General features: G+C 51.2%; 1 protein-coding gene across 1 annotated transcript in view; it reads left to right on the top strand.

Moving 5' to 3' along the window:
• Nucleotides 1–20,429, top strand: part of SH3PXD2A (SH3 and PX domains 2A) — a 275,849-nt gene that overhangs the window by 120,732 nt on the left and 134,688 nt on the right. Inside the window, exons 4-5 of the mRNA XM_011977504.1 lie at nucleotides 7,865–7,941; nucleotides 18,423–18,514. Of these exons, the coding sequence (XP_011832894.1) occupies nucleotides 7,865–7,941; nucleotides 18,423–18,514 (169 nt within the window). The remainder of the gene's footprint in view (nucleotides 1–7,864; nucleotides 7,942–18,422; nucleotides 18,515–20,429) is intronic.

Below are 20,429 nucleotides of genomic sequence, written 5' to 3'. Positions count from 1 at the left end.
TGGGAGGCTGAGGGAAGAGGATCGCTTGAGGCAAGGAGTTCGGGACCAGCCTGGGCAACATAAACAAGACCCCATCGCTATAAAAATGTAGCTGGGTGTTGTGTGCACCTGCTACTTGGGAGGCTGAGGTGGGAGGATCGCTTAAGCTCCGGAGTTCAAGGCTGCAGTGAGCTACGATAGAGACACTGCCTTCCAGCCTGGGGGGCAGATGAGATCCTGTCGCAAAAACAAACAAAAAAAGAGTCCCAGTCTGCCTCTCCTTGGACCAGCTTGGATCACCGAGCCTCAGTGACTCTGTGAGTTGGGGGTTGGTAACAGCCTCTCTGAAATCAAACAGACTGAGAATGAAAGAGGGGTCGTTTGTGTCTTGTTTTTCATGGCGAAGAAAGCCCCATTAGTGGAATCATGGTTATATTCTCTCTGCCCTCCTCTGCCCAGGGCCCTTCATTTAAGAGCTTTTGTCTTCATCAATCTGTCAGCAAACAGCATGGATGGAGGCGCCTGATGAGAGCAGCTGGACATGGGGTCCTTGGCTGGCCCAGCCCACTTTGCACAGGGACGTGGTCAGGTCTCAGGACCACAGAGAGCTGTGGGAGTAGGAAACTGAACCTCTCCTCCTTCCTCCCAGATGCATTGCCTGTGTCTTACCACCCCACGAGCATGCATGTTACCCTTGTAGGGGGAGGGAGGTTCCCTCTAGGAATCCTCACATCTACTTTCCTCCAGTTCATCTGGGAAATCTGTTCGTCTCTTCTCTCCTGGGTGTCACATCACCCCTCAAAACCAGAGAAGGACCCGCCTCCCCCATTCCCTTGGCTTTAGGTCCCCACAGCTTGCCTCTCTCCTCTCAGGCTCAGAGACCCCGGAGCTGCTCTGTCCAGACGCTCCCCTGTCCCCCATGAGGGCTTCAGGCTGCACCCATATCCATTCCACCCAGCGCCATGCCAGACATTTCCAGGGATTCAGGGAGTGTAGAAACCACCCCTGTCCTCAGGGCCACTGAAGTCCACTTAGGGCTATAGGGCCCTGTCAGGTGACTGGTCTGCCCTGTGACTCTCCCATAACCACCCTGCGGTAGGTTGAATAACAGCTCCCAAAAAGGTATGTCCAAGTCCTAACCCCTTGAAACCCGTGAATCTGGCCTTATTTGGAGAAAGGGTCTTTGCAGATGTAATTAAAGATCTTGAAATGAGATCGTCCTGGCTTTAGGGTGGGCACTAAACTCAGGGACAGGTGTTCTTATAAGAGAAAGGCAGAAGGAGACATGAGACACAGGCATGGGACGGGAAGGCCATGTAAAGACCGAGACAGAGATTGCAGTGATGCTGCCACGAGCCAAGAGATGCCTGGAGCCCTCAGAAGCTAGAAGAGGCACAGAAAAATGCTCCCTGGTGCCTCCAGAGGGAGCGTGACCCTGCTGGTGCCTTGATTTCAGACTTCTGACCTCCAGAACTGGCAGAGAATACATTCCTGGGTTGTTTATTTTGAGACAGTCTCACTGTGTCACCCAGGCTGGAGTACCGTGGCACAATCACAACTCAGTGGAGCCTCAACTTCCCAGGCTCAAGCGATCCCCCCACCTCAGCCTCCTGAGTAGCTGGGATCACAGGCGTGCGCCACCATGCCTGGCTGGGGTTTTTTTTAGCATTTTGTAGAAACAAGGTCTCACTATGTTGCCTAGTCTGGTCTTGAACTCCTGAGCTCAAGTGATCCTCCAGCCTTGGCCTCCCAAACAGCTGGGATTACAGGCATAAGCCACCATGGTCTGCCAAATTCCTGTTGTTTTAAACCACTGGGTTTGTGGTAATTTGTGCCAGCGACCTTAGGTGACAACTGCATCCCACCTTCCTTTCTGTTCTCAGACCCAGTTAGAAGGGCAGGAGGGCTGTGCTTGGAGCATGAGGCCTCTGCACCGTGCGGTCTGTGGACTCCAGGCCTGCCTGTGCTCTCCCCTGTTTCTTAGGCAAGTCTCCCTCGACAGCCTGGCCTCTCCGGGCTGCATTGAGGGGAGGGGGTTGTGAGCATCTGTGTCCTTGGAGGACAGGGTGGCTGGGAGGAGCTGGCCCTCCTTGAGCCCAAGGGGCTGCTGACCCTGTTGCTATAAATCAGGGGACCCTTTGAGAAGGTGAGAGGGGCGCTAAGGAGGGCCGCTTCCTGACAAATTCTCTAGGACAGCAGGGGCCAGAGGGCCACAGTGGGGTGACTGCCAGAGGGTCCTAGAGGTTGGCAAGGAAGGGCCAGACAAGCATTCAAGGAAGGCTTCATGGGGGAGGCAGCATGGAACAGTGCCTTAAGGACAGAATGAGGGTTGAGTAGGCAGGCCCAAGGGCACTTAGAATAAAACCAGACTCTTTTCTGTGGCTGCAGGTTCCTCTCCTTTCTGTCGCTGCAGGCTCCTCTCTTTTCTGTCAATGCAGGCTCCTCTCTTTTCTGTCTTCCATCATGTCCAGTTCATTCTGCCCCAGGGCCTTGGCTGTAGTGGTTCCCTCTGGCTAAGCCCGCTTGTTCCAGAGCTTTGCATAGCTGCTCTTTCTCTTCCTTGAAGTCTCCACTGAAGCCCAGAGAAGATTCCTTGACCATTCTCTGAATTCTTCCCTCCAGGCACCCCTCTTCACATTGCCCTGTGTTATTATTTTTGTAAAGGTGGGGGAAGACATGGAAGTGTAACCAAATTACTCACTAGGTATGAAAATGTGTACTGCCTTCTTCCCATGCCCACTCCCTTCCCAACTGGAAGGTAAACTCCTGAGAGCAAGGCCCTCATCTGTCTGGTTCACTGCAATGCTCCCAGCACCTGGAACAGAGCCCAGCACAGCAGGCCTCCATCAAGACAGTGCTGGGTGGATCAAGGGAAGGAAGGAAGGATGGAAGGAAGGAAAGAAGGAAAAGCAAGAGGAAGTCTTCCAAGAATGAATGGTGTTCCAGGTGGCAGAAAGACAGGGAAGAAGGAGTTGTACACGCATGCATGGACACTGTGAGTGTGAAGAGGAGAGGCTGCCAGAAATAGATCAGCCTGCTCAGACCAGAAGAGGTCCCGAGGCCAGCCCTCTCTTATGGCGCCTATAATCAGTGCCCTGTTATTACCTCTACAAATGGGTCCTAGTTCATGGAGGTAGCTCCCAAACTCTTCATGGCTGGTGTGGGGACCCTGGCCAGTGGTACTGTGTCTGGTGATTCTATTGTCAAGGGCCCCACTCCCTGGCTCTCATGGGAGTCCATCCCATAGGTACCACTTTCCCAGGAAGAGCCCTGGAGGCTGTAGTTGGTCTAGGGGTTTAACTGTTCTCATCTCCCTTCACGTGCAGAATAAAATCGAAAGTCCTCGCGGTGGCTCTCAAGGCTTTACATGATCCAAGTGCAAAGATCACGGCTCTCCCCAACTCTCTAAGCTTTAAAACCCCAGGTTGAAATCCCAGCTCAGCCACTAGATAGCTGTGTGACTTTGGACAGGTCCTTCAACCTTTCTGAGCTGCCATCTCCTCTAGGACAAAATGGGCCTGGTTAAAGTACTTGCTTCAAGGTTGTTGTGAGGATGAAGGGAGGGAATTCAGTGAAAAGCTCTTAGTGTGCACCTGGTGTGCGCTGAGCTCTTAGCTACCATTAACCCTTTCCTCCCTCCTCCTCTGCCCGCTAACATCCCCACTATAAATCAGTCTTAGGGCTTCCAGAGGGAGCGGCCATAGAGCCCAGGCCCCCGATGAGCACACAGCAGTCCCAGTGAAAGGGCCTGTTTCAGGGTCACAAAGCCAGCCTGTGGCCCGGGTGGGACTTGAACCCAGGACTCCTACCGGAGGCCCCCACTCCTCCGCTGGTCTCACCCCAGCCCAGCCCAGAGTGGCAGGAAGAAGAACCTCCAGTTACTGCTTGGAAGTAGCTGCACAGCTTCTTCTCCGCTTTCAAGACTGAGTTAATCCTGATGAGTTAGGTCTGTTTCAGGCCCCGTGCAATCTTCCTTGCGATGCTCATAAGATTCCTAGGGCGGCATCTGGATGGCTTCGAAGGCTCTGGCAGAAGCTGAGCCCTGCCGTCAACGGGCTGCACTACGTTTACAAGAGGCCTTTAATGCCCTGTGGTCTCGGCTTCCTTAATGGGGATTTTCCTCCCCCTCCTTTTTCTCTCCCCCTTTTGGCTTTCAGAGTGTGGTTTGGATTCCTAACAGAGAAGTCAAGACCGGAGAATCCCTTCCAGGCCCTCCCTCCCTCTCTCCCCCACTGGCCAACTGTGCCAAAGCCCTGGGAAAAGAAAACGTTGCTTCTAAAGGATTTCAGCGGGAAAAAGAGGGAAGCCCCACTGGGCTTCCAAAAACTCAACTGGGAATTGGCTTGTGCAGAAATTCTCCTCTGACCTTGCAAGTGAGCAGCAGATCCAGGAGCCTGGTGGGGAGGACTGGGCAGCTCCAGGTGCAGTGGCCTAACGGCCTCACTCAGATTGCAGGCTGGAGGGGCAGGGCGGGGTCCTGTGCTTGGGGCCAGCATGGGGAGGGGTCAGGCAGCACCCTCTCACCTACCTCACCACCCCAACCTATCCCTCCCTTCTCTGGATCTCCTACACCTGTGGAGGCCTCAGTGCTCCTTAACTAGTTTTTAAAATGAGTTCTTCCCAGCACTTTGGGAGGCCAAGGCGGGTAGATCACCTGAGGTCAGGAGTTTGTGACCAGCCTGACCAACATGGAGAAACCCTGTCTCTACTAAAAATACAAAATCAGCCAGGTGTGGTGGCACATGCCTGTAATCCCAGCTACTCAGGAGACTGAGGTAGGAGAATTGCGTGAACCCAGGAGGTGGAGGTTGCAGTGAGCCAAGATTGCACCATTGCACTCCAGCCTGGACAACAACAGCGAAACTCCGTCTCAAAAAAAAAAAAAAAAAAAAAAGTTCTAGAGTTCTCTCTGCAACTAGGACAGGAATGATCTATCTAAGCCTCAGCCAGAGCTTTGGCTAACCTTGAGATTGGGGGCTGGGAGGGGAACCCCATTTACCTTCCCATCTCCCTCTTTTCTTTTTTGTCCCCCAACAGGATGAGAAAGGGCAGGAGTGCCATTTTTGGAGGCTAAGGCCCTGATCCATGCAGGTTTGTGGGCCCTGCCCCCACCCTCCTGTGGTCCCCCGGCTTTCCTCTGTATCTCAGACGGTCCTTCAGGGCCCTGCTCATATGGCTGGACCCCAGGTGTCATTGGGTTTGGGTATCACTCAGCTTCTGACAGACAACTGCCTTCATTAGAAAGGCCCAGAATTCCAGCCCCAGGACCACCCATCTTCTTGGCAGTCCTGAGCTTAAGTCTCCTCATGTTTTTATTTTTACACAGCCTCCCCCTGGCCTCACACATGTAGCCTGTGGCATGCGAGCAATCAAGCGACAGGCAACCAAAAAAGGGTAGGAGGCAAAGAGGCAAGGGAATACCGAATCTGTGACATCTTCCCCCAAGGAACAGCGGCGTCGCCAGTGTCTGGATAAATCACGTTTTATCTCCTTTCGAGAGGAACGCAAAGCAGAGCCGCTTCATCTTGATGATGTCGTCTGTCTGCACAGTGTTGTCCATCTGACAGGGAGATGGCCCGGCTCTCTGGCTTCAGAGAGAAGATGACGACGGAGAGCTTGAGCAAGAGTCCAGGAGAGGAACAAGAATGACCCAGCAAGCACTTCTTGAGCATCTGCTGAATGCAAAGCCTAGTGCTACATGGAGTGTAGGGGCAGACAGGAGGGGTGAGCTGCAGAGCCATTGTGGAGAGATGAGAGACACCCACAGGAAGCAGGTCACATGCGCTAGGACGTGGTTACACGTTCCACTGTCTGACTTCGGCAGGGCTGGCGACCAATGCTTGTGGTGGCAGGGAAGTCGGGGATGGCTGCAGCTGTGGTTTTCATGGCCCCTGGGTCCCCTGTCTGTTCACTTCTGCCTACCAAAGGCTGCTCACCGGAGCCACGGGGGCTCTCCACCTCAGGGCTTTGTCTAGCCATGGGCACACACTCAGCCAGACGTGCTAGAGTTAACACCCTCAGAGGCAGTCCTCAGTGACAAACAGGGAGTTGGTGGGTAGATCTCCAGCCTCCACGTGTCACGTACTTTCTCTGTCATCTCCTGGAGCACCCCCAGCAGAATTGAGCTCTAGTTGCCCACCACGACTAACTGGCCTGATAACACTTCCTTCCCCTCCCTACCCTTACTGTCCCACTCCCCTAACGATATTTCTTGGGATTGCCTCCAAAACAAGTCAAATCCTTATTTCTGGGGCTGCGTCTAGGGGAATAATCTAAATCAAGGTGATGGCTTTTCTGAGACTCAGACCTTGACAGAAGCAGCTGGCGTGGATTCGTGAGCAGTCTGCCCGTCTGCTCACATGCAATGGAAATGATCTTAATTGGGTCTCCTTTAATTCAAGTTATGAAAACCCATCTTCAACTCATTTAAATGAAAAAGAAAATGGTATTGTTTTATGTAGCTGAAAAGGACCAGGTCGACCCTAGTTTAGGAACAGCTACCCATATCCAGCTGCTGAAATAATGTCAAAGGGCTCTGTCGCTCCCTCTCTCCACTCGGCTTTTCAGTCACTCAAGAAGCTTTTACCAAGCACCTGTCTTGTGCCAGGCACCCTTCCTTTCTCTCATTCCTTTGCTTCTCAGGCCACTAGAGGTGCCAGCCTTTCATCCTGCCAGCTTAGCAACCGTGGGAAAAAGCAGTCTCAGGGCTGACTCTCATTGGCCCAGATCAGGTCCCTCCCCACCGCTGAGCCAATCACTGTGACTGTGGCTGACTAGGCTGCATCCTGTGGCTACCTTTGTTGCTAGGGGGTGTGGCTAGACTTACTGACACCACAAGGACTGGGAGTGGAAGATGCCTTCTCCAGGGGAAAATTAGGTAGACTGAGGCAACAGATGCCTGTTACAGCTACAGGTGAGCACTTCATCATGTGCCAAGCTCATGGGCCCCGAAATGAGTCACAAGTGCTATAACTCACAGCAGAATGTGGCAGGTAGCCTAGGAATGGATAACATGTTTTGGATGTTCTGGAAAGAGGGACATTATTCCCCACTCAGCCAATCAAGGAACACCTTCTGAAAAGGGGGCTTTGGCCCTAGACATTGACAGCCACCTGGCACAGAAGTCAGTTGTGTAAGACCTTGAACATCAGACCAAGGAGTTCAGATTCTAAATTTCTCAGACTAGAAAAGAACTATGTCTTGATGCATTTGTTATGATTGAATGTGGCCAGCTTGGGAGAGCCAGCTGGGAAGGTCTGAGGGGCTGGCATTTCCTGTAAGCCTTGTCCATACCTGTAGAGGGGTGTCCCAGCCCAGCTGGCAGCAGCCCGTATGACTGGAGGCTTTGTGTGCAGAGAGGCCAGGGAACAGTCAGGCTGGGACAGCCATGCTTCCCTTGGTATTGCCTTGTGCCCGCCCTGGAAGGAGCCACCCACCTAAACTAAGAATAGGAATTCCTGCCCAGCTGGCAGGAACGAATGCCGATTTCTCAAGGAGGGATGGGCCTGAAAACAAAGCGTAGCATGTGGGCTGGGCTCTACTTTGTGTTGATTTGCAAGGTCACTTGAGAGCCGCACCCACTCCGGGCATTCATTGATCCTGCCATTAGATCCAGGCGAGGTGGCCTGGCCAAGTCGCTCATTGAATCCCAAGATGGCAGCCTCCAGGGCTCCTCACCTGCCAGAGAGGTCCTGGGCTCTCAGCCTAGGGCGCCTCTTACCCTCCAGGAAAGGTGACTGTTTCTCTCTTGTTTCCTTGACCATGGACTGAGATGGTGGCAGGTAGTGTTGGACTGAGATGCTGAGAAGCCAAGGGAGAGGGAAATGAGAAGGTCGCTGTGGCAGTTTTAGCCAGAATCCCCTACTCATGAGTATCTCTCTTCCAGGCAAGATCCTCTTCCGCAGAAGCCACATCCGGGATGTAGCTGTGAAGAGACTGAAGCCTATCGATGAATACTGCCGGGTAAGAGTGTGTCTGAGGCTTGGGGAGGGGCTCAGGGAGGGCTTCAGGGCGGGGGGAGGGGCCCATCTGCCTGAGTATCCATCTGTGAAGAAAGGTTACTGTACAGAACCCTCCTGAGGCCTGGTGTTTCCTGGCCAGAGGGGTGGGTATGGGATCACTCTGTAGCTGGGCCACCCTCTGGGACCCAAGGACCTTGGGTTCACAGCTAAGCTTCTGTGCCTGTCAGGACATATCCATGTTTACAAAACACTGTTTGAAGTCACTTCCTCTGGGAAGTGAACTGAGCTCGGGAGCTAAGTCAAAGAGCCTCCTTCCAAAGGGCTGCTTGCTTCTCTATGTGAGATTTTGCTGGACATAGAAGAACTATTTCTTTGAATTCCTGTTGGGATGTTGTTGGGATCAGTTCAATAGCATCAGCAGTACACATTTGTTTATTCACCTAAATCTTGGTAACTACAAATGTTCATATACACATCTTTACAGATGCAGGTGTTCACACAAACACACACGCACATGCACATTAACACAGCCAGTGCCAAAGAGCAGGCAGGAGAAGGACAGCAGTGTCATGAGCCAGAGCCCACCTGTCTGTCTTTGATTAGAGCCCAGCGCTCCTGCAGTGAGCATGAGTGGCTACCAGGGGATGAGCAGCCCTCAGTTTCCTTGGCACATGGCCTCTGGAGGGCCAGACTTCCCGGGTTGGAAGCCCTGACTAATTTCATGAACTTGAGCAAGTTGCTGAACTTCCCTGAGCCTCTATTTTCACATCCGTCCAATAGGGAGAAGAACACACAGGGTGCCTCCACATGGTGGTCAGGAGGATGGAATGAGCTAGCACATTGTAAGGGCAACAGCACAGCGTCTGGCTCAGAGGAAGCATTCAGCAGATGTTTTTGTTATTATTTTTACAAAGGGCAAACAATTTGTATTAAATAAACTAGCAAATGAAAACATTTTATTATTTTTTAAATTTTATTTATTTATTTATTTATTTATTTATTTATTTATTTATTTATTTTGATGGGACAAAGTCGTGCTCTGTGGCCCAGGCTGGAGTGCAGTGGTGTCATCTCGGCTCACTGTAACCTCTACCTCCTGGGTTCAAGCAATTCTCATGCCTCAGCCTTCCGAGTAACTGGGATTATAGGAGCGTGCCACCAGGCCTGGCTAATTTTTGTATTTTTATTAGAGATGTGGTTTTGCCGTGTTGGCCAGGCTGGTGTCAAACTCCTGGCCTCAAGTGATCTGCCCACCTTGGCCTCCCAAAGTGCTGGGATTATAGGCGTGAGCCACCGCGCCCAGCCATATTTTTAACACGTTTTTGAGAGAGGGTCTCGTTCTGTTGCCCAGGCTGGTGAAAAGGCTTTATTAAAAGCAAATAAAAAGTTAAAAAGCAAATAAAAAATAAAAACAAGCAAATAAAAAAGCAAACATGAAATAATTTAATGTTTCTATGGGCACCATTGGCTTCAGTAGAGCTAGAATTTCATAGTTAAATGAAACCCACTGTGGTTCCTGACTCAAAAATCTTGAGAAGATGTGGTATAATGTGTTATAATGCGGCAAATGTATAAAATTTCACAAGTGCTGGTATTAGAGTGTCAGAAGGAGAAGAGCTGGAGTCGAATCCCGGTGCCCACTTACTAGCTGTGTGACCTTGGGCAAGCTGCTTTGCCTCTTTGAGCCCTAGTTTCCTCAGCTGTAAAATGAATACAAAAACACTATCTCACATGGGGACTGAGTAGGAAGAATGTATATCACAGTGTCCTCATACAGAGCTGTTGCAGGAAGGCCAGGAGTTCAAGACCAGCCTGGGCAGCATAGTGAGACCTCACCTCTCCAAAAAAAAGTTTAAAATTAGCCAGGCATGGTAGCACACACCTGTAGTTTAGGTGAGAGGACTGCTTGAGCCAGGAGGTCAAGGCTAGGGTGAGCTATGATCATGCCACTGCACTCCAACCTGGGTAACAGGGAACGATCCTGTCCCTAAATAAATAAATAGATAAATAAATAAATAAATAAATATGTTTAAATAAGAACCAACATGCTAAATTTATTAACTGGTATTCCCAAGCCTATAGGAAGAAAAGACAATGTAGTCTCCATTAAACTGAAGTTTGAATTTCGTGACTGTGCACGTTATACTTGGATCACATGTTCTGCCTTGTTTTAAAGGATGCCCCAATGCTGGATTCCCTTAAGCTAGAAACTTCCCTACTTCAGACCAATATTCATTTTTCTCTTTAACGGGCATTCACTGTTTCTGGTTAAATTGATGGCTGTAGCCTGAGCTTTTATTTCTCTTTATTCCTTTCTCAAGAAGTTAAATAAATGGGCAAAGCTAATGGAGGAGGGGGCATTGGGCGGGAGGAAGGCTTTTCCTGTTGGGATTTATAGCTCCGATTAGCCAGCCCAAGGCATCTGCAGCTGGGCTCCTTGGAAATACTGTCTGCTGGATCATCCGGAGGAGGAAGTGATAGCATCTTATCTCCTGGGATCAGGCTTTGAACAGGACTCCTGATTCAGAGGGGCTCTGGAGCTCCAGTGTGCCCTGGGTAGCTGGGGGAGACATTGAAGTGGGGTCTGCAAGAGGAGGGGCCTCCTAAACTCATTAGCACAGATGGAAACTGCCCAGAGCCAGACAAGGAATGGGGCCATGGGCCCACCAAGCAGACAGCCATCTATCTCACAGGCAGTGATTTACTCTGAGAATGGCGGGGGTGGGGCAGTACAGAGTGACCTTTAATTCTGCGGAACTAGGAAGCTGGGATCTGTGGTCTGATTGTCTGAGAAACCCACTGACCTTGGAATGGTCTTTAGGGACAAGTCCATGGCCACTGCCACCCAGCTTTGCATTTCACAGCTTGCCTCCAGACAGGCCACTCAGCATCACTGCCAACCCCAGCCAGCTTCACAGCCAGTGCCGTGTGCAGTCTGCTCCACGGCCAGCCCTTCCCCTGTCTCTACCTGCCCTTGTCTACATACTGCCTGGAACCTCTGGAGTCTCTACTTACAGTGCCCTGCATAGCCCACCTGCTTGACTGGCCATCTTCCTTGGACCTGCTAGACAATGTCGGCTCAGAGTCTGGGGTTTGATAGGAATTCACATGCACCCAAAATTGTGCAGCTGGCTCTGCACACCGAGCAGCCGGCTCCCTGCAAGGACTCAGACATGGAAAGTCTGACCATGCAGTGGACCTCCCCAGACTTCAGGCTCCCTGCCCTTGCTGGCCAGCCAGTCCCACCACCTAATGGCGGTTTCACAGCCCAATCTCAGTGTTAATTTTTAACATATAAGCAGCAGATTGGATGGGAATCACGGAAAATTTACCACATGCCGACTGAGTGATCGTTTTATGTGGCACTTGAGGGTCAGGTGTCTATGAAGAGGGGTTCCAAAGGCATTTCTTTAACTTCATAAATTAATTTAAAGGACAACATGGTAATGCAGTTAATATTTAATGGTCTGGGACCTCAACAAGTTGAAGACTTTCATCAGACTAACAAGAGTAAGCTCTACCATAGAGGCTTGGACTCACAATTTTTTAAGTGGCTCTAGTTACCCCATTCCTAGGGGTGAAATACATGTTTGCAGTATTTGTCCAGGGGATAAAATAAATATTCTAGGGAGGGGTTCAGAGAGGAGTGTGAGAGAGTGTTCGAGAATGATCAACTCACCCTTTGACATGTTAATGGCATTTATACAAGTCTCCACTTCCTGGTTGGTACGACTAGAATTTTTTTGCTGCCCAAATAGCTGAGCTTGTTTCTATTACTCGTCTGTCTATGACACATTTGATTTCAGGGATCAACGGCTTTCTTTGTAGGAGGGAAGAGGGACTGGGTGCGGTCAGACTTAGGGGCAGGAAGTCTGAGCCCAACAAGAGGTCAGCACTGAAGGGTAAGGATCCCCTGACCCTCCCCTCTGCACCTCGCAGACTCATTCATTTTTATTCCCACTTCCCAGACTTGAAAGCTGAGGCTATTGCATGGCAGTGGTTCCTAGTCCCAGGTATTCTCCCTTCCACCTGGGATTTTCTGCCACAGCCAATCATTGGCTCTCCGGAGCCTTGGGGAGAGTAACGTTGTTCTTGTGGTCCTTGTTCTGAAAGCAGACCTGGCCCAGGAGAGGCCTTGCCAATGGGGAGACTTAGGCAGAGGCCAAGGCCGATCTGTTCATGAGGGGCCTCCTGAGTGGCCTGGTGCTCTGGGGAAACCCAGATAGTAGAATCTCACCATCTCCCTGACAGACCCAGGAGAAGGAGGAGTTTCTAGGCTGAGATAAAGCAGATCATGTCCCTTTTCTCCTTAAAGACCTTCAGAAGGCTGGGCACAGTGGCTCATGTCTGTAATCCCAGCACTTTGGGAGGTCAAGGTGGGCATTTTTTTTTTTTTTTTTGAGATGGAGTCTTGCTCTGTCACCCAGGCTGGAGTGCAGTGGCACAATCTCGTTTTTTTTTTTTTTTTTTTGAGATGGAGTCTTGCTCTGTCACCCAGGCTGGAGTGCAGTGGCACAATCTCGGCTCACTGCAAGTGCTGCCTCCCGGGATTCACACCACTCTCCTGCCTCAGCCTCCCGAGTAGCTGGGACTACAGGCACCTGCCACCACACCCAGCTAATTTTTTTGTATTTTTAGTAGAGACGGGATTTCACCACGTTAGCCAGGATGGTCTCGATCTCCTGACCTCATGATCCGCCTGCCTCGGCCTCCCAAAGTGCTGGGATTACAGGTGTGAGCCACCGTGGCCGGCCAAGGTGGGCATATTGCTTGAGCCCAGGGGTTCGAGACCAGCCTGGGCAACATGGTGAAACCCCATCTCTACAAAAAGTACTAAAAGTAGCTGGGCATGGTAGTGCATGCCTGTAGTCCCAGCTATTGGGGAGGCTGAGGTGGGAGGGTCACTTGAGCCTGGGAGGCAGAGGCTGCAGTGAGCCATGATTGTACCACTGCACTCCAGCCTAGGCAACATAGTGAGACCCTATTTCAAAATAAAAACGGGCCTCCTTCAGAGGACTCCCGCTGCCCCTGAGAATATGTGAACACCTCAGCCAGGCCCTCTGTGGGCTGGTTCCAAGTGCTGCTGGGGCCTCAGCTCCTACCTCTTTCTTCCATACCCCGCAGTCTAGTTCAGCAGACACGAGGCCATCCTCGACTAGCCAGGCCTGCGCCCCTGAGCCTGCGCTGGTCCCCTGCCTGGGTGCACATTCAGCTTCCACAGTGAGCTCTTCCATGAGCCTCATGACTCCCCAGGAAAAGCTGATCACTCCTGCCATTCTGCCCCCAGAGGACTGCGCCCACCCCGACTCTGCGCATTTCTCCTCTGCGGGAGGGTGACGTCTGTGTGTCTGTCTTCTCCCAGACTGCGAGCTCCTTGAGGGCCACATTTGTCATCTCTGTGTCTTCACTAATAAACAGGAAGCCCAGCCCTAAGGGGGTGTCCAGCAAATGCCTGATGACAAGATGGAAAGATCACAAGTAAATAGAACTTCCTCAGAGAGTGACATATCCCCCAGGCCCTGATGTACTAAGATCCCTTGTGAAATGGCTTAAACTACTACCAAGAATTAGACACCATTTACATTTCAAGGGGAGTCACTGCTCAGATCCGTCAAAAAGAAAACCCATGTGTTTTGAATACTCTGATTTCAGAAGTTCAGTGAAACCCCAGCTTTCTAGATGGTGACCTAGGAAGAACAGTCCAGGCAGGTTAGAGGCAGCCCCAGAGGTGGAGCTGGAAGGACACGGGTGGGACGCCAAAGGGGCAGGATGCCAGCCCCCTTGTGCCACACCTCCAACTCCACCCAGAGCAGCCGGGCTTTTACCCATAAGATTTCCAGGGATTAGAAACTGATGCTTTAAAAAAAAAAAAAAAAAAAAAATCAGTGTGCAGGAAGAAGCATTTAAAAAAAAACAAAAAACAAACAAAAAAAAACCAAGAAAATAAAGTGATGCTGCTGAAAAGAGAGGAGCAATCGAGCCTGTGTAAAGAGTGGACTCCCGTGGTGTTTTGCCAAATGCAGAGCTTTGCTTTTTGTCCTGACGCAGGCATTACCCAGAGTGGTGGGCTTTGTGGAGGATGACCGTTTCGAAGCAGAGGGTCTGAACACAGTCTGCCTGGGCCCCCTCCTGTGCCACTTGTATGTGCAAAGACCAGACTTGTGCCCACCGTATCTGAGTGGAGGTCTCAGAGACACACAATGCAGCCACCCTCTCCCTTGTCTACACCTGCACCGTTGGCCATGATGACACTCGGTGCTAAGTGGTAGCTCATGTCATGGCCCCCAGAAAATGGTCTTGAGGGGTAGGAGCTGGAGACTACAGGACAGTTTAGGACTGGAAGAGGGGAAGCTGGCAGGGTTAACTGATGACAAAACCTGAATGGCTCTTCAGCACCTCATTACTAGTCCCCCCTGACCCAGGTACCCACTACCCCAGCCCTTTTCTGCATGCCATTTCTGTAGATCTGCTCTCAGCCAGCTCACTGACCCCTGTGTACACAGTTTACTAAGTACACATTTACTGAGTGTACTCTTCACCAGCCACTGTGCTAGGCTTCTTGTATTCATCTCACTTAACTTCCTAACAGCTAGGTAGGTGCCACATCGCATCCCAGAGCTCAGAGAGGGCAGGTAATGCATCCAGCCTCGCACAGCCCATAAATGGCAGAGCCAGGACCCAAACGCGCATCTGCCTGCAGCCCTGAGGTCCTGAGGCTCTGAGGCCCTGACTTTACCACCACATGGCATACATATGAATGTCTCATGGCAGAATTTTAGACCTAAGCTGGGGTTGCTAACCCTGATATGCCTGTTATCTGGCCCCTACCCTGCTGTTCTCAGAACGTCTGGGCTTGGGGGTGCCCTGGCCCTGGCCATCATCAGCCCAGGCTGCGGGGACTCACTGCTCAGCACCACCCTCTCCTGCCAAATGATTTTGGCCAGAGCTGAGCTTTGGCAGCAGCTCTGATGGAAGCTGCTGTGGGCTGAGAGCCTCTTGTCAGCCTGAAATCAGGACGAGCCCTCCACGCGGCTCCCCTCAAGGCTCCCTGTTAAATAAAGATGCCACGGTTGTTCCACCAAAAGGCCTCTTTGTCTGAGGCCCTCGTGGCCCACGCGTCCTCTGCCTCCGGAATGTGGTCTCTGTCGGCATGAAGAGCCCCTCTGTTCCCTGCCAGGGCTGGGTGAGCTGTGGCCGGCCAGGGTCTGCGCTTAGGGTGGATGGCAGCACACTGAGCTGGGAGGGCACTAGCGCTCTGGGCCGCCGAAACCCTCCCTCTCCCACCCTGTGTCCCTCCCTCTCCCTTTCAGGGTGGTCACCCGGCAATGACTCTCTGCACACAGCTGGGATTCCTGGTAATAGTTTCCTCCTGCCTTCTGCCCATCCCGACCCTATTGGTGCTCCCTCCTGAGGCCCCCTGTCCTCCCTGAATTTCTCTCCCTCCCTCTCACTCCCTGTCTGTCTCTCTCCTTCCTCAGTTTTTCAGTTCCTTTTCCTTCTCCCTTCCCAAGGAGAACACAGCATAGACAGTGTGCGTTAAATGAGGACTTGAACACTCTGGGGGCATGCTCCACCCATCTGACCTTCACAGCTTGGGCTTGGATTCTGCCCCTCTCCTCACTTATGGCTTCACCCCCAGCAGCCTCAGTATCCATGTCTACCTCCAGGACAAAATGGGGTGGCATGTCATTAGATTTGCTCTCTCTCATCCCTGTAAAACCAGGCACAGCCCCATATGCAGCACCCATTGCAAAGCCCTCACTGTTTGGTGGATGACTGGAGGAGTCAAGGGGCCAAGGGCAGGGCCTGACACGTAGCTGCTCATTTAATGTTAATTTTCCTTTTCTGTTTCTTGCCTGTTGATGGAGATGTGTTATGTTAGAGACCCTTGGAGAGCCGTGAACCCTGAAAGGAATGACTGGGAGTTACATCGTGCTCTCTTATCTGCTATGGTCTGGTCTTGTCTCATCTTGCCTGGGTGTGGGTTTGGCATCGAGAAGGGCCCATCTTGATAGGATGCCTGGTGCTAGATGGCGCACTTGCGTCGTTATCTAACCAGCTCAGAGAACAGCTAAACCATTACTTTCCTCTTCCTCAATATTATCATTCTATGGGTGCAACCTAAGATTATATGTGGGTTTTTTGCCCCACTATCATGTCCCATGGCTACTGGATATTGGGCTTATAGACACGGAAACCTTCACTACCTTATCCATTTTTCATTCATTCATTTCTTTAAACAAGTATTAATCAAGTGCCTGCTCTGTCAGGTACCCTACTAGGATCTGGGGACACAGAAGTCAACCGAACAGATTAAAATCCCTGCCTGCCGGGAGCTTACCTTCCAGTGAGTCTTCCCCACCCTCCAGGGGTGCCTGTGGGCAGGCCACGTGGTCTCCCTGCACCTCCATCTCCTCACCTGTAGTATGGGGATGGGAATTGTGCCCTCATGAGGATTTCCTGGAACGACACTCACAGACTCACTGTACTTGGCCCAGGAGCCGCTGGATCCAGGCATTGCATCTGGAGCTGGTCGTGGTGTGTGAGGTTTTGGGAGGCAGGGGCATGGGACAGGGTCGTGTCTCACACACCGGGGGGCTTCTCATCAGGGGTGTCTCACAAGCCCTGTGTTTGTTGACTCCTCCAGTCCTGGGTTTTCTGTCTTCTCCTGGCTCTAGCCCTTGTCTCACTGTCCCCCGTCCCTCAGCCCTGCTTTGGCAGTGTTCTCTCCTGTCTGTTTGGACCAAGGGATCCTTCCTTGCCCCAGCATTTCTCCCCATACTAAATTGAGGGGCCCAGAAAGCGGGGCTGTACCTGGCCTCACCCTACACCCCCAACCCCTCCATGTCAGACCTGGCCAGGTCAGGGTGCTGCATGCTGGTGTGCAGCATGAACTCTGACTACCTTCTTTTTATTTGATTGTATTGTATTTATTTATTTTTTTGAGACAGAGTCTTGCTCTGTCGCCCAGGCTGGGGTGCAGTGGCGTGATCTCGGCTCACTGCAACCTCCGCCTCCTGGGTTCAAGCGATTACCCTGCCTCAGCCTCCCGAGTAGCTGGCATTACAGGCACCCTCCACCACACCTGGCTAATTTTTTGTATTTTTAGTAGAGACAGGGTTTCTCCATGTTGGACATGGCTGGTCTCCAACTCCTGACCTCAAGTGATCTGCCCACCTCGGCCTCCCAAAGTGCTGGGATTACCGGCGTGAGCCACCGCGCCCAGCCTAACTCTGACTACCTCCTGACCTAGTGCATCACCTTCCAGCTGCAGACTCTCCTTATGCCTGGATGGCAAGCTCCCAGCTGGCCCACACACTTGCCATGACTACTGTTTCCCATAGAATGCCCACTGCTCCTCTCTGCTTGTCCAAACCCTGCAAACTCCACTAGCCGTGCTCATACCCACTCTTCTAAGAAACCTTTCCACACTCTTCAGTTTACATTGTTTCTCCAGGCATCCTCAGCTTGGCCTGAAACAAGGCCCTGCTAGTCATGCCCCAGCCTACCTCCTATGGCCCTTCTCCCTTGCTCTGGGCCCTCAGGCCACACTGGCCTTCATTCATCTCCTGGAACCAACATGCTTGATCGCTCTACCTCCACCTTGACCAGTTAATTCTTACCCATGCTTCAGAACTTAGCTTTAAAGAGTCCTTTGTGAAACACTGGCTCCCCATCTTCCACATCTTCTTGGGTTCTATCAAACTCCATCATAGTGCTGTGTTGTCCTTGGCAGCAATTATCAACTTTGTCATGAAATAATTAATTTTGTGGTCAGTGTTTAGGGAGTGTGAATGCCTGGTGTAGCTGGAGCATGGCTAGTGGGAGACAAGGCTGGGAGGATATGACCTTGGACTGTTGGGTTAGGGATCTTGAACTTACTCTGTGTGCAGAAGGGAATTCCCTCAGGGTTCCAGTAGAATAACTAGCTCTTGAGGACCCTAAGACCCAGGGTTCCAGGGTTCAGTGGTCTTTTTTTTTTTTTTAAGCTGGTTGACTGGCTGGTGGGATGGTTGGTTGGTTGGTTGACTGGATGGTTGATGGGTAGGTTGGTTGGATAGCTGGTTAGAGTTTTTTTGTTGTTGTCTTGTTGGTTTGTTGATTAATTGGCTGGTTGGTTAGTTGGTCAGTTAGTTAGCTGGCTAGTTAGTTGAGAGAAATGGATAGAAGGAAGGGAAGGAGGGAGGGAGGGAAGGAGGGAGGGAGGGAGGGAGGGAGGAAGGTAGGAAGGAAGGAAGGAAGGAAGGAAGGAAGGAAAGAAGGAAGGAAGGAAGGAAGGAAGTTTGGTTGTTTCATTCATTATTTGATTGGTTGATTTGTTGATTAGTTTTCTGGGTGGACAGATGGGTGGCTGGTTGACCATGTCTTCCATGGCACAGTTCTTGATCCTCTCTGTCACTGTTGGTGCAAGGTGACACTGTCTTGGTTTCCCTGTTCCCAAATTCATCACACCTAATGCCCTTTCCTCCTGTCTTTCCACAGGCACTTGTCCGGCTGCCCCCACACATTTCACAGTGTGACGAAGTCTTCCGGTTCTTTGAGGCTCGACCCGAGGATGTCAACCCTCCAAAAGAGTAAGTAATAACTCAGGCCTCTCCCATGTGCTAGGGAGGTGTGGGCTAAAGCGGTGGTCAGCCTGGGGAGGCTGAGGCTGTGGGAACACAAGCAGAAGGAGAGCTAGCAGGGCCAGCCGAGCTAAAGAACAGTGGTCCAAAGGAATGGGGGACATTATTCCCCAGGCTCGTAGTGTCAGAGCCCACTCTTCATTTTCCTTTACCCCAGGGCTGCAAAGCGAGAGTGTCTCTGCATTTGTGGAGCAGATTTTCCTACAAACTCTTTCTGACTCACAGGGTTCTTACAAGGAGCAGATGAGATAACAGAAAATATAATGGACATGCCATTGAGACTGCTCAGGGCTAGCACAGTCCTTGCTCTTTGCTGTTATGGCTGCAGAGCTCCCAGTGTGCACTGCCCAGGCTGAAAACTCACCTGCCGAATAACAGCAGTCCTGGGCTGCTCCAACAGATTTTATAATCATCATAAAAAATCATAATGAATTTACCCAGTGTCTTTTATGTATAGCATTTTATGATAGGCATTATCATATTCAATAGTCCTATTTACAGAGGAGGAAACCATGGCTTGGTGAGGTCAGGTGCTTTTCCCCCAAAGTCATGCAGATGGTTTGACAGGAGACAGGCCAAGACCTGAACCTAAGTCTGTAGTTCCTAGTGGCCCAGTGCTGGCTAATGTTTCCATGTTTGGAGAGAAGCGGGGAACCATGCAGGTCTTTTTTCTCTCTGAAACTGGGATGCTGTGGGCTGGTGGTCAAGATGGCCCACCCAACCATGCTGGTTTCTCACACACAGGACCCAACTCCATCCAGACGGCCATGCTCTCTTGCTCAGAGCGTTCTGCTCACCTACAGTCCCCAGCATAGGTTCTCGTTGGAGAGAAAAATCCAGTTCCCACCTAGGAGCTGGTGGGCAGAAGGCAAGGAGGGGTGTTGGGTAAGAGAGAGGGTTGGGGAGAGGACTTAAAGGGATGATGATGAATCACCTCACTCCATGGCTATCCCCTGGAAACTTAAAGTACCAGATGGGTGAGGGAGAGGCAGATGGGGTGGCTACTACAGAGGGAAAGGAGAGAGTAGGACACAGAAACTCTCTGGGCCAGGTGGGGAGAGGCAGGTGGAAACTGGTGATGGGGAGGAGAAAGCCTGAAGATGAAGGTGGGCATTGCATGACTCTGGAGGTGCCATTCACACTGCACTTTCTCTGAATATGCCCATGAGGTTGTAGAGTATGTGGCCTGCACACCCACACATGGCAGTCCTGCCTAAAGGGACCCTTCTCTCTTCATGCTTGCTAAAAGACTAATAGCCTGAAATGGCCTGGGCATTTTGAGGGAGGAAAATGCAGCTCCGAGGCGCACCTGGCCTAGCAAAGGCCATCTTCATTGATGGCTGCCTTAAGCAAGAAGCAAGCACTGTGAACCATCAGGAGCTTATCAGTAACTTGGTTCACAGTGTGAAGCAGTGGAAAGCCACAAGGTATAGGATGCAAGGTCTTGAGTTCACATCCCAGTTCTGCTGCTACTAGCTGTGTGATGTCCAGGCAGATCCCTCGTAACTTCCCTGAGCTTCTCTGTGGTCCCTAGTGGCTCAGTGCTGGCCGAAGTTTCTACATTTAGAGAGAAACGGGGATGAAACTTAAATTCAGCTGATTAAAAAAAAAAAAAAGATGCTAGCCATAGTGGCTCACACCTGTAATCCCAGCACTTTGGGAGCCCAAGGCAGGTGGATTTCTTGAGCCCAAGAGTTCAAGACCAGCCCTGGCAACATAGCGAGACCTTGTCTCTACAAAAAATAAAAATTTAAAATTTAAAAAGAAAGAATAGTGAGAAATAGGGAACCATCTGTAAAAAGGGAATAGTGATGAAACCCTGTTCTTGCTACCTCCAAGGGTTATCCATGAAACTCAGATGATG

This window comes from Mandrillus leucophaeus, unplaced genomic scaffold (genome assembly GCF_000951045.1).
Source record: "Mandrillus leucophaeus isolate KB7577 unplaced genomic scaffold, Mleu.le_1.0 Scaffold18, whole genome shotgun sequence".
In the NCBI taxonomy this organism is placed as follows: Eukaryota; Metazoa; Chordata; class Mammalia; order Primates; family Cercopithecidae; genus Mandrillus; species Mandrillus leucophaeus.
The sequence above is the reverse complement of the archived record's forward strand: the minus strand, read 5'-3'. Positions and strand labels throughout refer to the sequence as shown.